Here is a 16,490-nt window from a genome sequence, read left to right on the forward strand (position 1 = left end):
CCGCAATGAGAAGCCTGCGCACTGCAACGAAGAGTAGCCCTCGCTCGCTGCAACTAGAGAAAGCCCGCGCGCAGCAACGAAGACCCAACACAGCCAAAAATAAATAAATAAAATAAATAAATTTATTAAAAAAAAGAAAGATTTGGTAGGAGAACCAACTTCTGCATTTGTAGAAGCTGAAAGTATTTTATTGTAACCCCCGTACTAAGCTTTCTTCTTTCAAAAAAATATGGATCAAGTAAAGTGTATGAATATATTGAAAGACTCCCTTATCTGAGCTGAATATCTAGAACAGCTACTCATTTGGCCATTTCCTTTGAGATTTAGAAAACTGAGGAAGTTCAAGAACTTGTGCTGTGCACAGAGGTGTGGGCACAGGAGGAAGCAATTATTTTAACTTCTGGGAGTTCCAGGAGCGTTGAGTGCCTTGGTATTTGATTTAGCACAGAAGTAGATCCCTCAACTGAAGTAATCTCTGTGCTTCAATCCTAATAGCCAGAGATGGACTTTGGAAAGCATCAGGCCGATTGAAAAATAAAATTCTTGTTCTCTGACTGTCCTTGGGATCTCTTTGAGGGGAACAGGTGAATAAGACAAAGTCTGTAGGTCTCAACAAATCACAGGAGATTGGCTGGAAATGACTACAAGGCATCAGGTTATCAGGAACAGAGGAGGGCAACAAGTTCCCAAGAGATAAGAAAAGGAGCTGTTTGTGCTTCTTTTCTGCTGGTGGAGCTTTGGTTTAAACAAGAGTGTTCTAGGCAGATTTGTTCCTGCTTCAACTGAACAAAGAGTCTGGAAAGTAAAGTGACTTGGTATTCCGATTTTTGTTTTTAAATAACCACTTTAAAATCAACATTCTATGAGTTCTAAACTCCAAAGTAGAATATAAAGAAGCCTTAGAGACAGTAAAAGAAATGAAAGGTTCTGAAAAACAATCACATTTTCCTAGGGATGAAGAAACTCCAGTAATTGATGAATCTAAGCAAATCAACCCAAAAGAAAAAAAGGATGACCGTAGTATCCCTCCCCCTGCCTGTTTTGAGATGTGTGCATTTCTCAGCCTGTGACAAGAAGTGTAGCCATCCATTTCCAATGAAAAGGTCAGCTGTCTCTTAGCATCTGCTTTCCACTGATTTTTTTTCCTCTTTCCAGAGAGTTAATTCTCCTCTAGTTACCCTCTCCAAAAGCTTAAAGCCTCCCTTGATTCTCATCACGACCCAGAAGGCATTTCTCCTCCTCACAGCTCCTTTCTTCCTCAAAGCCCCTTTGGCTTGCTACTTCTCTCATGGTCCTTCTGGCCTCAGTTTCCAGTTGTCCTCTTCCTTCAGCCAGCTTTCATTGTCTTGGTTAAAACAAGGGAGATCTGCCGACCGCACTTGACCTCTTGCCACAGTGGCAAGGTTCCAGCTTTAAGGATAATGAGATTCCCAAATGTAAACAAGAAAACCGCAAAGTTTTTTTTTTTTTAGCTTCTTATTTGGGCTGGCCTGAGCAATGCAGTTTTGCTACTTGGACTAATGTGTGAGCTTTATTGACATGTGGTAGAAAAGAAAGCATCTTGTTGAGGGCAGCAATACATTTTTCCTCTAAATTTTTTTTTTTTCTTGCGATACGTGGGCCTCTCACTGTTGTGGCCTCTCCCGTTGCGGAGCACAGGCTCCGGACATGCAGGCTCAGCGGCCATGGCTCACGGGCCCAGCCGCCCCGCGGCACGTGGGATCTTCCCGGACCGGGGCACGAACCTGTGTCCCCTGCAACGGCAGGCGGACTCTCAACCACTGCGCCACCAGGGAAGCCCTTTCCTCTAAATTTTAAAAGGATGGAGAGGAAGGTTTCCCACTGAGTTCCCCTGGCTACCTCTCGTTCTTTTCCTGTCTGTCTTTGAACAAGAAACAAGACGCTTTTAGTTTTGATCTGGAAACTGTTTTCTTTTGTTCCTACTTCCTATTAGAGACTTTGAGGGATAGAGGCAAGTGGTACAAGAGATTGTCTTGGACTCCTGAAGTAGAGGAATCATCTTCTCCCACTCCTTAGAACTGTAAAGCTCTTGGTGACCTGACTCATTCCCTATTGTCATGCTGAGACTGCACTGACTCTAAAAAATTTTTTCCTTCTAGCTCATTGATCCCAATTCCCTTCACAGATGTTAGACAGAAATGAGAACAGCCTGCCTGGGGAGGGGGGTTTCTGTCAGCATTTGTCAACTACCAGGGAATAGCTGCCCTGGAGACAGGTTGAAACCAGGCCTCTGCAAACATGAATCAGCAGCCAGGTTTTGTATCCAGCCCCACGAAGGGACCCCAGAACCTGATAATCCTCCTCCAGTATAATGGAATTTGGTGGTGTAGCTTCATAAGGTGTCACTTTTGTCAGAGAGGGGGAGGCATTTTTGGCAGGTCCCCGGCTTTGTCCTTAACATCTGACAGGGAGCTTCTGGGCACCTGACTAGCGTTAAGGAAGGTTTTACTGGAGATATATTTGGAGTGCCTTAAAATAAAGACCAGAGCTTCCTTTACTGTCTCGGATCTTCGTTCTTGTCAGTGCTGATGAACTTTGGGTTTATGGAGCCAGCCCCCATTGAAATCTGGGAGGAGACTCACAGATCACCCAGTCACTGGGTTGGAAAGACTGATGGCCGAAACCATAAATGGTTTGGGAGTAGCCAGAGCTATAGCCATCTGTCAGCATTGGGGAACTTGTTGCCCAGTATTCTCTTGTCTCTAGAGCTAATTGTGAGGAGTAGTTCCTGTCCGTGAGGTACTTTCAGAGCTGTTAAACTGTGGCCAGAGAAAGGAATGGAAACTACACCTCTGGGTGGTTTTCCAAATTGGCCAGATTCTCATTCCTCTAGGGTCCTTTCATTCCAGGAATGTGTGAAATAGGAACATTGGATCAGATGACCTCTCAGAACCTGTAAATCAGTGATCCTACCCGTCCTGCATCCTCTGTGTCATCTCCTTGTCATCTCCTTCCTTCTCACCCCAACATTAGAGTGTGATAAGTAAGCAAGTGCTCATCAGCAATTCTGGAGGCTACTGATCTTCACGTGGCATTTTCTGGCTTCCTGCCACAAAGCAGGATTTAGCCTAATACCCAAACACTGGAGGAGATGGGCTCTTGGGAGCTGCCCTTTCAACACTGTTTAAGGACTTGGGCAGGGTGGGGAGCTGCCAGAGTCAGAGGACAAATCGATACCCCATGACTCCTATAGCCATGGAGGTTGTGAATATCTGTGCAACAAGGTCTAGGGGTCTCAGCCTTTAATTACTTCTCTCCAGTTGCTCTGACCTTGTCTCACCTAAGCTGGGTCACCCATCATACTGGCTTCTTGATGGTTTTGTCCCCAGAGCAAATTCCTGTACTTAGAAGCAAATTGATAGTATTTGCTTGTTAATCCCTCTGCAGCAACAGACTATAAAAGGTAAATTTGTGATGTGTGAGAGGCTTTGTTTGCTTCTTTCCTGGTCTGGAACATTTCTAGAAAAGAGTCCTTATTCTTGTGAGACCGCGGTCAAAACACTCAGCGCAACCTCAAAGCATTTGATTTACTAACTGCATTGTCTCCCTTCTTGCAAGACCACTTTCTCTGGCCCTTCTGGCCCATTGCCTGCAATAATGAATCATTATGATTTTAGGGGAGACTCTTGTGAATCCCATTAGAACTGCCACAGGCGAAAAATAAGGCTCCCCTCATCCAACCCACTGAAATTAACACACATCCCTTCTGAACTCTGGGTGTATCCCCAACTTATATTATCTGACCTTTGGGAGAAGAAAAATTTAACAGGTTAAGTGATCCCAGCCACAGTTGTCTGATCACAGCCACTTTGTCCTTTTGATTTGTATATCAAGTCATATTTAACCATATAGCCAATAGGTTGGACAGAAGCCATTGATTATCTTCTGGAAAAGTGAAAACCTCTGTGAGAAAGGATGAAGGCCCCACACCCATCCCCTGATCTGAAGGAAAAGAGTTGATTAGGTGCAAAGGGGAAAAGACTGGCATTGCCATCTCTGTGGACAGTCAGCCAGGAGTGAGGCCGGTGGAGAGGAGTAGCCATGAATTCATTCCAGGCTCCTGCCAGGTATGTACGTGTAAGGAAGGGATTATCCAAAGGTCAGCAAGCATGTTCTGGATGACTAGTTTAGAAATTCATAAACTTCATTGGGCTCTTTTTCAGTAGTCTCCTCAGACCAAAGATTTAAGGAGCCCTGGTTAATTCTTAAATTTGGAGTTGAGTCAGATGGGGAGGACATAGGAGGTAGGAGGTTCTTAAGGCAGCAGCAGCCTTGGGGCAGTCTGTCTTATGCCTCAAACCAGAGCCAGTTCCATATTTGTAACAGACCCATTCGACCTCAGGACCATAACAGGGCTGTTCCAGCAGTGTGCTATAAGCTACCCAGGCACATTTCTCAGCACCACAAAGCCGGGGAATTTTTATAACAGGATTCTCTGTGTGTGTGTCATTACATCGAGCACATGTGCTGCTGTCTTCTCTAGTCCAGAGGCTGTCCTGGTAAAGGCCTTTCAGATAGCTACCCAAAGCACATGAACAAGTTCCCAAATGCAGGACTTCTTATCACTTGATTTCTGTAAATGGCGTGGACCCTTAGCTCAGTATTTACCTTTTTGGGGGAGCAGGGTCTCTCATCAGGATAATCAGAAAAGTAATTATTATTATACTGCCCTAAATTCATTTTTTAATATTACTTTCTAAATCACGCTCTCATTTGTTCTCTCATTTTTTTCCCTTCCATCAACCCTTAGAGACAGGTAAAGACAGATGAAGTTCATCCTTATTTTATAAAAACCTGAAGAGGCTAAAAGAGAAAACATTGTATTGACTAAAACTCCAGTTTATAGATTCTCAGCCTCACGTCCTTTTCATAGGGCCTGATGACGTGTTTTTCTTGTTTGTTTGTTTTTTAAGCCCCAGATGCAGGTTCATGGTAATAATAACAAGGGTTACCATTTATGAGCTTGCACCACATCAGGCATTTTATATACATCATTTCTTTTAATCTCCCCTATTATTTGAGCGTTGGTGCTGTCTCTCTTCTTTTTTTTTTTTTTTTTTTTTTTTTTTTTGTGCGGTATGCAGGCCTCTCCCTGTTGTGGCCTCTCCCTCTGCGGAGCACAGGCTCCGGACGCGCAGGCTCAGCGGCCATGGCTCACTGGCCCAGCCGCTTCACGGCATGCGGGATCTTCCCGGACCGGGGCACAAACCTGTGTCCCCTGCATCAGCAGGCGGACTCTCAACCACTGCACCACCAGGGAAGCCCAGTGCTGTCTCTTTTTAAACTGAGATCCAGAGACGTTGTTACGCAGTGACGCCAGGACTCAAACCCAGATCTTTCTAACTCTTAAATTATGCCCTTCATTCTTCCACTGCCCTGCCCCTGTCTCTGACTAAAATCGATTCTGGAACATTGTGCAGATCAGTAGCCAGATATCACCTTCAGCCCAACCTGAGACAAGCTAAGCTGCCCCCTGAGAAAATAGTAGCTTTGGAAAGATGTAGACTAGTGAAAGGAGACTCCCTTTGAAAAATGGAGGGCTTCCCTGGTGGCGCAGTGGTTGAGAGTCCGCTTGCCGATGCAGGGGACATGGGTTCTTGCCCCGGTCCGGGAAGATCCCACATGCCGCGGAGCGGCTGGGCCCGTGAGCCATAGCCGCTGAGCCTGCGCGTCTGGAGCCTGTGCTCCGCAACGGGAGAGGCCAAAACAGTGAAAGGCCTGCATACCGAAAAAAAAAAAAAAAGAAAGAAAGAAAAATGGAACTGATCTGTTTAATGGTGATTTATATAAGCTAGAAAGAAATCGTATACGTGTGTGTTCAAGATTCCCATCTGCCCTGCTTCCTACATCTTATTGCACCTTTTAGGTTTCCTTAACAATAGCAGTTTTAACATTGCTTTTAATTAGATGAATTAAGAATGTTCTTTGATGTTATCACCCCCTCCCGCCCCCCTATCACCTTCAGTTCCCCATTGCAGTGAAGAGTGCTGTGATTTCCATGGTAACAGGACTACCAGTGGAGCTTGGCTCTCACTGGTTGGTCTGGTCAGAGGAAAGTTTGGGGCAGTCCTTCCTGGTGTGTTAGGCTCTGCATGGGGCTTTCCAGGGGGTTACCTTAAAAGTGATGAAGTGAGAAAGTTAAAGGCTGTGAGGAGAGCATAGTGAAGCTTCATGCAGAAGGGTCCAAGTATGCCCCTGGTATTTCCTGACAGTCCTTAGCCCTCACCTGAAGTAAGAGGGTCCCCCCCCGCCCCCCGTGCTTCCCCAAGTTCTCAGATTCTCAGATATATGTTAAGAGTCATCCCATTCCCAGTCCAACCATCTCTTTTCTTCCCTGTGGTTAACTTGCTTTAGGCTATAGGAGGGACTTTGTTCCCCTTGGATTTTGTTATTCTTGGTAACAGACTGTTTCTCCTCCCATTCTCTTTTCTTCCCTCTTTTTTCCTCACCCAGAGAGTTTTCAACGTCCTTTATCCCATGCCTGCTGACCAGCGGAGACATGTCAGCATCAATTCTGCCCGGTGGCTGCCTGAGCCAGGGCTCGGCCTGGCCTATGGTACCAACAAAGGAGACCTGGTGATCTGCCGACCAGAGTGAGTGGCTCAAGGGGCTGGCGGGGTGGGGATTCAGGGGGTCATTCAGGCTGAGGACTGGAGTCATCAGCATTCACCTGTGGATCTGGCCAGTGAGGTGGGGTCTTTTTTTTTTTTGAATTTTTGAATTTTATTTATTTTTTTATACAGCAGGTTCTTATTAGTTATCCATTTTGTACATATTAGTGTATATATGTCAGTCCCAATATCCCAATTCATCACACCACCACCACCACCACCACCACCCCCGCTGTGGTGGGGTCTTCTAGATGGGAAATTCGAATCCTGCTAGAGCCTGACTCGTTCTCGGCGTCACTCCTTAAAGTGTTCTTTTCACCTAGGGGATGGTAAGGTTAGCTCTCCATTCCAGAAATCTTCAAAAGACTGGTATAGTTATTAGGTGTTTTTAAATCTAAGGCAGTATTTTTTTTTCTTTGTTTTCCCTCGTTCTCTGGTTTCCTAGTGATAGTAAAGTTTCCCTGCAGGCAAAAGCATAGATATCAAAGATTCTTTTCTAAACCCTTTTTGAAAAATTCAACAGGTGGTCTCAGGTTTGTGTAAATGCCATAGACATTAACTTAAGAAACAAAATTGGAAATAGAATATTGTTAAAGCCCTAATTTGTCAAGCTACGGATCTCTGACAGCCTGGCTCTGTCTGTGTCCTGTCTGTTTTCCTTTCTGCTTGGGGTTCTGGCTCATAATAGTGAAGGCAGATTGAAAAGCTTAGTTTAGAATAAAAATGATAATTAACTGGTCTTGATTGAAGTAGGGGGTAGGAGGCGACAGGGAACCAAAGTATCTCTGTCTTAAGTCCTGATGACACCCGCTTCTCCCCTTCCTCTGGCTTTTTGGAGGAGAGAGGTCTGTTCAGGCATCCTTTCACTCAAGACCCTGGGAATCAGCCAGGTCTGTCATCAATTTCCAGACCCAGCCAGGTGGGGAGAGTGAAACTCTGTACTTCAATGCAGATCAGGCTGATTGCTGCGTGGGCTACTGCGGGGTTCCAGCCGACTAAATGCCACTTCTGCCTCCAGGCCGTCCTAATGTTGTCCTTTACTTGGTGCAGAGTCTTCTTCAAGGGTAGACTGCAGATCACAGAACACGCACAGTGTGGCTGGTCTGGTAGGGTCTCTGGCTGCTGGGAGTGTCCATGTTGCCTTTTGATAGGGCCCTTGGTGATTTTTCCTAAAGTGTGTATTTGGGTCAGTTCTTGTGGCCTGGTAGGTGACTGGTGATGAGCCCTTGTCAGCTGAGCTAGGTCGGTGGCCCAGGAGAAAGAAAACCTGGTTCTGATGACAGCTCTTTTATTCCGCCTAGAATTTTCGGAGCCCCTTCCAAAGGGAAGCTGCTGTCTCAGCCTGACCTAGTCAAGCTGCTCTTAGAGCTGGGAGACTGCTTGATTCTGCCAGCTACACTCTCTTCAGACTCAGTGTCCACAGAGCCCCTTTCACTAGCTCCTGGTGGCTCTCCAGAACACAGCCTGCCTCTTTCACGACTGTGCCACTGTTAACCCAGGTTGCTTTATCTGTCCGTTTCTGCCCTCCCCGCAACCTGTCTATAGTCTCAGGATCAGTCTTCCCTGAATGATTTCTTTTTCCCCGAAGCACATTATCTTACCTCTTCCTCTTTTCTTAGAAATTCATAAGAGGACTCTAATAGGCATCTTTCCCAAAACTGGAAAAGAATTCTGGATTATAATTTCACTCTTACCAACAGTGTAGTTACAGGCCTTTCTTCACCTTTTTCTCCAAGACAGCCTTCCTTAGCATTGTTGTCTTGTCCCTGGCTCCAGCTACTAAACTTTGTCCCAACGACTCCCAGCCCCTTCTCTTGCAAAAGCGATCTGCTCTTACAGAGGCAGTGTCTCTGCTCCCAATTTGTCGTGGCCCCACAAGGCTTTTATGTCTACAACCCCAGCCTACATACTTGGTATGAGTCACAGACATCTCAGCCAGACATGAAGCTGGCTTTGGCCTCTCTTTTCTCCCCATATGTCATCTTCAGCATCTACCGTCTCAGCAAGCTGGAGCCATCTTGAGCTGCCTGGGGAGTTCTCTTACCCACCAGCAACTCAAGTCTCTTCCATGACAAGATAGCACTAATGGGCTTCCCTGGTGGCACAGTGGTTGAGAGTCCGCCTGCCGATGCAGGGGACACGGGTTCCTGCCCCGGTCCAGGAAGATCCCACATGCCGCGGAGTGGCTAGGCCCGTGAGCCATGGCTGCTGAGCCTGCGCGTCTGGAGCCTGTGCTCTGCAACGCGAGAGGCCACAACAGTGAGAAGCCCGCGTACCGCAAAAAAAAAAAAAAAAAAAAGTAAAAAGATAGCACTAATGTTTGACACAGCGAACAGCACCGCATCACAGACCAAGTTGTCTTGGACTCAGGGCTAGTTGAGCCTGCCTTTTTGGTGTTGCTGTTTCTTCTGATTTCTTGGGTCGTGTGGGTAAATGCCCCATACCTTAGGGCCAGTATTTAAGGGTACCATATAAAATTAAGATGGACATGACTTTGTCCCAAGCTGTCCAAAGCTTCTCCAGTTCTCAGTCACCTTCATTTCTGTACTTTAGGCAGGAAATACTGTGAACAATATTCAGGTAAGTAAATTTAGACTCACCCGAGGTCTCCCAGCAGATCAGTGACAAAATGAGCCTTCCCAATTTTCCGATCCAGAGCTCTTTCCTGTAGCTGATTCTTAACCTTTTTTCAATCAAAAACCCCTTTAGAATTCCGATGAAAGCAACATACTCTCTTCCACAGAAGAATATACCGCAAGAACATACAATTTTGTAACTCTTTTAAGACCTCAGGTGAAGAATGTAGCTCTAGATCATGTTGAGGCATTTAAGTGGGTCAGGTGATTGATGCAGTGGGAAATGAGAGAGGATAAGTGAGAACATGTACATCTTTTTTAACAGTCTCTGAGTGATCTCCGGCTTCGAACGAGGAGAACAAATAAATAGGGAAGTTGAAGCTCAGGGTTGTTGCCTGCTGCCTGGCCCCGCGTGACGCAGCTCCCTGGCACACCCATTCCCAAGGGCACATGAGCCAGCCAGCCAGCCAGCTGGGCCAAGATTACAGCCCTCCCTCCAAAACAGGTGGTTGTCTGCCTTTGTCTCAGGCACAGGCAGCTTTACCACATTTTGTGCTTTCAGTCCTGTTCTTGATTTTTCCTCCATTGTCTTAGCCTTGGCACTCTCTCCAAGCACAAAGACAGAGGTAACAAGCTCCTTGGGCATCTCTTGAAGGTATTAAAACCCCACTTGACAGTAGAAAAAAGCCTAAGGAAACACTCCATCTCTCCAGGCACAGAAATTCTTAGGACCGGTGAGGAGACGGACCACTGGCCCTTCCACCCATATACAGAGCCATTTCGGTGGCTGATAGCCTGTTGTCCACCCCCCCCCGCTCCCAGCAGTGAGATGCTCCTTTCTCCTTTGCTTTGCTCTCCGACCCGCCACCCCTCCAAAGCTGCTCCTGTGCCTCTGGCTGTCCGCCAGCCCAGCCAGCCCCCCCACCAGTAACCAGGGTGGGTATGAAGTGCCAGATTGATGTGAGGGGCTGCTTGCTCACTTCCGTCTCATAGATCAGCCCTACAAACAGCAGGGTGGGGAGGTGCTGGGAAGACCTCTGAGAGTCAGCTCAGAAGACAGAATTCAGAGACTCATGTCAGAAGAAAAGTAGGCTGGGGGGGAATTCCCTGGCGGTCCAGAGGTTAGGACTCGGTGCTTTCACTGCCGAGGAGGGCAGTTCTGTGTGAGAGCGTTTTCACCACCGAGGAAGCTAGGCTGGCTCTTAGCTGTGTTCAGGGAGCCCCAAGGGTCCCAGCTGTGAGAAGTCACTGAACCAAGCCCAGAAGCACAGCTCACAAAGGCTGTGGAAGGAAGCCAGGAAGGCTGACCCTGACTGGCCTTTTCATTCTTCTTCACCCCTCTGTGTGTTCGTCGAGCTTCCAGGAAGAACCTAGAGCAAACAGTGGCAACTCATTCATCCTCCCTAAGGTCCAAGGAGGAAGGAGAGGGTTGGGACTGTTCTTTAGCTTACAGATGGAAATAAGCAACACTGAATATTGAACACTTAGAGTTTCATTAGCCAGAGAGGGTATCTTCAACTCTATTCCTTGATACAGTGCCTGGAATTTCAACCAAATCCATGAGCTTGTCGTAGTCAAGCTGGTCTGACCATAGAAGGTAGAACAAATCATGGCTGGAATTGGACCTCTTGGTGGGGAGTAGAGAGGATTGGGGTCGGGGGGGAGAATGGAATAGCATGTTGATAGCCGCCATCACTCCTGTTCTGTTTGGCAGTTGATATCCTCAGTAAATGGCCAGAGTTCATAGCCTGGAGCTGATGGCGCATGCTGCCAGATGGAAAGTGTTTGAGGGACTCTGACCATCAGCGTCGTGCTGGCAGTCGCAGCTCAGAGAGTGTGCCTTCAGGTGGCCTTTTCTCTGAGATGGGAAGGAAGGTGCCTGGTCACTCAATACATGGTTTGGTATAGGTTTGGTGTGAGCAGTTTGTTGTCACTAACCAGCCCTGGGTAGCAGGAATTACAGACGAAGGATTTGGCGGGGACCCACGTGGTATTGCCACCTGTCAATAAATCTTGACAAGTTTGTAAATCAGAGACTCCCTGGCAGCTGGCTTCATGTGGTGCCTCATGCAGCCAAGATTTGCTCATCAAAAATTGCAGTGGTGGCTTTGTTTTCTGGGGGCCTCTGCTTTTGTTTCTGGTCCTTTGCCTCTTCCCTCACGTAAGGTCTTCTCTCACCTCTGCTCTCCAATGCCCTGTTGTTCTCAGACAACCCTCACAAAAATAGCTGAGTATCTGGTGACTCAGCTCCCTGTGGTCTCGAGGAGAAACAGCAGCTCGCTGAGATCCAGGAAACATGGCCCGCCACCTCCTATGCGGCTGTGGGAGTGGCGGAGATTCGGGTTGAGGTGTCCCGGCTCAGGGTGCTGACCTCCGTCCTGGCCCCCGGGCTGACCGCAGGTGTTGTTACCCTGAACTTTAATTCTTTATTGATGTTCTTTCAGAGGGCTCGTCTGAAGATCACACCAAACCTGCCCTCTAAGAGGAGCTGGGAGGGGTTTAGTCCAGAACAGGGAGAGGAAGAGTACTTTTGTTTGGCTGTGGCTCTTTCCCACAGGTAAAGCCTAATCCCCAGAATCCTAGTGCCTCTCTAGTGATGGATTTGGGGTCCCAGTGCCTAGGCCCGTTTCCTTTCACCTGAGGTAGCACAGCCTCCTGACATGCAGTCGCTCACCGTGCAGGCCCCATCAGGCCCCTGCCCTATCCAATCCTCACATTTAGGAAGGCATCACCTTACGTCACCCCCCCACAACTCATCTTTTCCTGGCTGATCCTCACAACCCACTGACTTTCATTTGTTTGCTCTTTATTGAAGAAGTTCTGTCGTTAAAGGAAGGTGACCTCAGCCTCTAGGTTAAAAAGCTGGCTTCCGTTGGAGCTTTTCTTAGTCAGCTCAAGACGGGGTGGCTTAATCACCAGAAATTTATTTTCTACCATCTGGAAGCTGGAAGTCTGAGATCAGGTGCTGGCATGGTTGAGTTCTGGTGAGGACTCCTTTCCTGGCTTGCAGACAGCCACCTTCTCACTGTGTCCTCACATGATGGAGAAAGAGAATAAGATCTCTCTCTCTCCTTATAAGGCCAGAGTCCTTTTGGGTTAGGGTCCCAGTCTTATGACTTCATTTAACCTTAATTACCTTCTAAAGACCCTATCTCCAGATACAGTCACTTTGGGGGTAGGGTTTCAACATGTGAATTTGGGGGGGATTCAGTCTATAGCAGAGCTCTTCAAGCACATGTGCATGCCCTGTCCCTCTTAGGAGCAGAGCTAGCTTTTTTGAGTATCTCCTACAATCTCTACATAGACGCTGGAGTTCTCATCAAAGGGCTCAAAGACACCTCTTTCCCAACTCTTATCCCTCTTCCTTCACCACCATCAGCAGCACCCCACCCTCAACATGTGATTGGTGCTAGGTAGCTGTCTTGCATTTTGGGACCCACCACTGGCAGCCAGGCTTGCTGCCTGAGGTGGCACATCAGTATAGAAAGATAAGAGGCCAACTGCTTCCCTTCTGGCAGTTTTGCCTGCGTGAGGTTGGAAGAAACTGCATGATACTCCATTGCAGGGAAAGAAGGAACCAGGAAAAGGTTGGCAGCCCAGAGAACTTGATGGATAGAAGCTCTTCTCTCTGCTGTCAGCAGTCCAGCCCATCGCTGCTGCAGTTTTTCTCCTCCCTCCCCCAGGAGAAGTTTGTGAGCCCTCCCGGGTCATCTTCAGCTCTCCCAGTTGCTTGTCCAGCTTCTACCTGGCAAAGGAGCCTCTAGGGCCGGAATAGAAAGAGATGTGGGCCTCTCTGGCTCAGCGGGAGCTTTTTCCTGCTTAGACTTCTGAGCTCCAGGCAAAGTAAAAATGTCAAGGTGCCCACATTTTCCTTTCTCCTGACCCCGTGGCTGTAGGGAAGACCCAATGGTGAGAGCCTGCACTCTCTGTTTCTGAGCACTAAGCACGCCCTTTAGACAGGGCTGTCCGTGGCACCTGGTGTCTCCAGGGCCATCTTAGCTTCTTTCTCATATGTCTGAAGTACACGCAGAACTCATTGCCTGACTGGCATGGCTATTTTTTAGCTCTTCCTTAGCCCCAAAGAGGAGGCAGTTAGGCTCTAGGGGATGGAAGAGGCTAAAGCCACCACTCCAGGCTTTGGGGCTGTTGGAGATTTGTCTGGTCTGCTCTACACTGAGCATCCTGATGCGGGAATATCTTTGGTCCTGGCCTCAGCCCAGCCCCAGGAGAGGAAGGAGGGAATTGCAAGGAGTTCTGGCCATTCCCTGTCTAATGCCTTCCACCTTTTCTCCTTCCCAACTGATTTTCAGGGCCTTAAACTCTGGTGTTGAGTACTACTGGGACCAGCTGAATGAGACTGTCTTCACTGTTCACTCCAGCAGCCGAAGCAGTGAGAGGCCTGGGTGAGTTTGTGAAAGAGGAGGCCCGCTCTCCCTTCTGCAACCAGTGGGCTCTGGAGCAGTGCCCTCAGACTGTGCTCCAGGGCTCTGTAGCTGCCGGTCCTCAACCAGAGCAGCTCCTCTTTGATCTGCTTCATGCATTGAGCTTTTGCACATGATTTTGTTCGAGAAGAGTGTTTTATGGCTAAGAAAGAGAACAGAACCTCTGCCCTCAGAGCCTTGATTTAAGACAGGCTAGGACACTGTCTAGCCCTCTCATTCTGGCATGGTATCTGGGTGAGCTGTGATGAGGAGAGAGGAGTGGACACTGGAGAGGGATGCCCTCCCGAGGAAATTGCTTGTGGGCAGTCTCCCACGTGACCCAGGCCTCAGGGTCCAAGCTGCCCAGAGCTGCAGCCCTGGGACAGACCCTCCCCAGGAGCCAGTGAGAGAGTAGGAACCTGGTACTGATCCTCTCATCACTTAATTCATTAACAAAGACTGGAACATTTTGAGAAAAAGTCCTGGGTCAATGATAAAGCCAAAGCAATCACTGCTTCCTAGAGGAAGTACAGGGCACAGCTGGAGGAGTAAATCCCCAGAAGCAGCTACAAATAGGAGTGGCTGGTGACTGTCTTGAAAGTCCTGGGCTCCCTCTGCTGCCAGCTTGAGCTGTCCTGAGGGTCACTGCCTAGGAAATGCCCAAGGAAGGGGGTGTATAGCTTGGGGCCTGGGCCTTACTCATTGGCAGCTGGCACTCGCTGCTTTTAAGGGTCTATTTTCAGAAGGCCCCGAAGGAGGATCCCAGAGCAGCCTCACAGGAGTCCTGGTGCTTTTCCTCCAAAGTGGGCATTCAGTGGAAGTTCCAAGAATTTAAACTGGAATCTTGTCAGCATATAGTTAGAAGGAAGGAAAAGCTAAAGAGAGAAAGGGCCCTCTTGGGCTGCTCACCCTTTTTCCCATGGAGCTCAGCTAGTGGCTTCCCGAATCTAAGGAAGTGTCTTTTAAGATCAGCCATCTCTACCTCCCCAGAAAAGCCCTCGTTGTTTGAGTGACTGGACCAGCTGGGTTTGCAAAACTGGACGGTTCTGCGCCTCCTTTCATTGTCCCGGGGTGTGGACTGATCTTGAGGAGAAAGGACACAGGCGAGTTCACCGCCATCGGGAGGCAGCCGCGGGAGCGGGCCTCTCAGCCTGCAGGCCCTGGTCCAGGCTGTGCCCTGGGGATTGGCATGGAGCACGCGGAGCTGTGTGCTGTCCCCAGCCCTGCCCGACTCCGCTCTGCCTTTCTCTCCGTAGCACCAGCAGGGCCACATGGAGGACAGACAGAGACATGGGCCTGATGAATGCAATTGGGCTGCAGCCCCGGAACCCCACCACCTCAGTGACATCTCAGGGCACCCAGACTCTGGCCCTTCAGCTGCAGAATGCCGAAACACAGACAGAGAGGGAGATCCAGGAGCCGGGGACAGCAGCTTCGGGTCCTGGTGAAGGTAGGAGCCATGTAACACTAGATGGGAAATGAGGCTGGGAGAGTGGCGTGGGGTGGGGGCTGGGACCATTCTCACCCCTCCCTGAGGCTCCCGGCCCCTCCACACAGACAGCTGGTGCAGGGCGAGCACCACTGCCGTAACGGTGAGTGCCCCTCACGTGGTGGTGCCTCCTCGGGCAGGAAGGTCATTCTCCTGATCTGGGTCACTGCTCCGGCAAGCCGAGCTGCTCTCACAGCTTTGCTCAGTCCCACCAAGGACCCTGACCTCCTTATCCTCTAAAACTTGGAGGACCCAGGGTGTTCTTCTGGAGAGAGAGCACAGAGAGTCATCTAGATAGAGAAGACTCCCTGCTGTGAGCTCTCGTTCCAGAGACATGCACCCCAGGCCTCGGGCTTCCAGGACCACCCCACAGGGTAGCTTGTCTCCTCCTGCCGCCAGCCTGCCAGAGTCGGGACTGCCACAGGTGAGGCCCTCACACACCCGTGCTTCATGGCCATTTTGACTGCAGCCTGCCGCGCAGTCAGGCCCTTTCTCTCACCTATTGCAGGTGTGGCTCAGCCAGCTCTGCCCTGGCTCTGCGCTGGCCTCACACTGCTAAGAACCAATTAGCACTTCTCAGCGGTAGCGCTCAAGCCCCTTTGGAGTGTGTTGGCAGCTGTGTTAAATAGGCTGTTCTCGCTCAGTCACTGTCCTTACCCCCTACCCCAGCCCCTGGCTGCTCCAGGCTCCAGACAAGGCAGCCTCCAAACAGACCCACATTTCCTAGGTCCGTGTTAAGCCATTTGCTGAAGAGAGACCATGAGAAGAGAGGACAGGTGTGCATCGGGCAAGGAGTAACTAATCTGCCTGTGCCACCTCCAGGGAACAGCTTTCCAAACTGCAGCCCCCCAGCAGGGCCCTGTCCTTGTTGCTGCCATGAACTGACACTTTTTACAGTTAAGTCCCTTCTTGGTCTGTGGCCCAGGCCACCTCTACATCTGTTGGGTGGAAACTCCTTGGTGTAGAGGTAGTGGCTGCAGCAGCCCAACACAGCTCAGAGCCTCACTGAAGAGGAGAGGGCTGGAGCTCCTCCAGCCAGCCCCAGGCGGAAGTCCTTGTCTGAGGCGGCCCCTCTGCCGCGATCTTGTGGCTGTTTACTGACTGTCTTCCATGCATCAGCCGCTGGGGTTGCAAAGACAGATAGGCCTTGGTCCTTTCCCAAGGAACTGGAAGTCTAGACAGGGAGGCAGGCACCCAGCAGGTAATTGCTTCACACGATAAGGACCTCGGGGCCACAGAGGAGGGGGGCCCAGCTCCCAACTGTGGGGCTCGGGGAAGACTTCTGGAGGAGGTGACCCTGAGCTGAGTCTTCAAGGATAAGTAGGAAAATGTCAGGCAAAGTGGGATGGGGGCAGGGGGCAGGCATTCCTGG

General features: G+C 49.3%; 1 protein-coding gene across 2 annotated transcripts in view; it reads left to right on the top strand.

Annotated features, from left to right (window-relative positions):
* The window catches only part of AMBRA1 (autophagy and beclin 1 regulator 1), a 147,787-nt gene that overhangs the window by 124,735 nt on the left and 6,562 nt on the right, over positions 1-16,490 (top strand). For both annotated transcript variants that reach the window (XM_007455776.1, XM_007455777.1), the window contains 3 exons: positions 6,475-6,614; positions 13,519-13,611; positions 14,886-15,079. In XM_007455776.1, the coding sequence (XP_007455838.1) occupies positions 6,475-6,614; positions 13,519-13,611; positions 14,886-15,079 (427 nt within the window). The remainder of the gene's footprint in view (positions 1-6,474; positions 6,615-13,518; positions 13,612-14,885; positions 15,080-16,490) is intronic.

Source organism: Lipotes vexillifer, unplaced genomic scaffold (assembly GCF_000442215.2).
Source record: "Lipotes vexillifer unplaced genomic scaffold, Lipotes_vexillifer_v1.1 scaffold977, whole genome shotgun sequence".
Classification (NCBI taxonomy): Eukaryota; Metazoa; Chordata; class Mammalia; order Artiodactyla; family Lipotidae; genus Lipotes; species Lipotes vexillifer.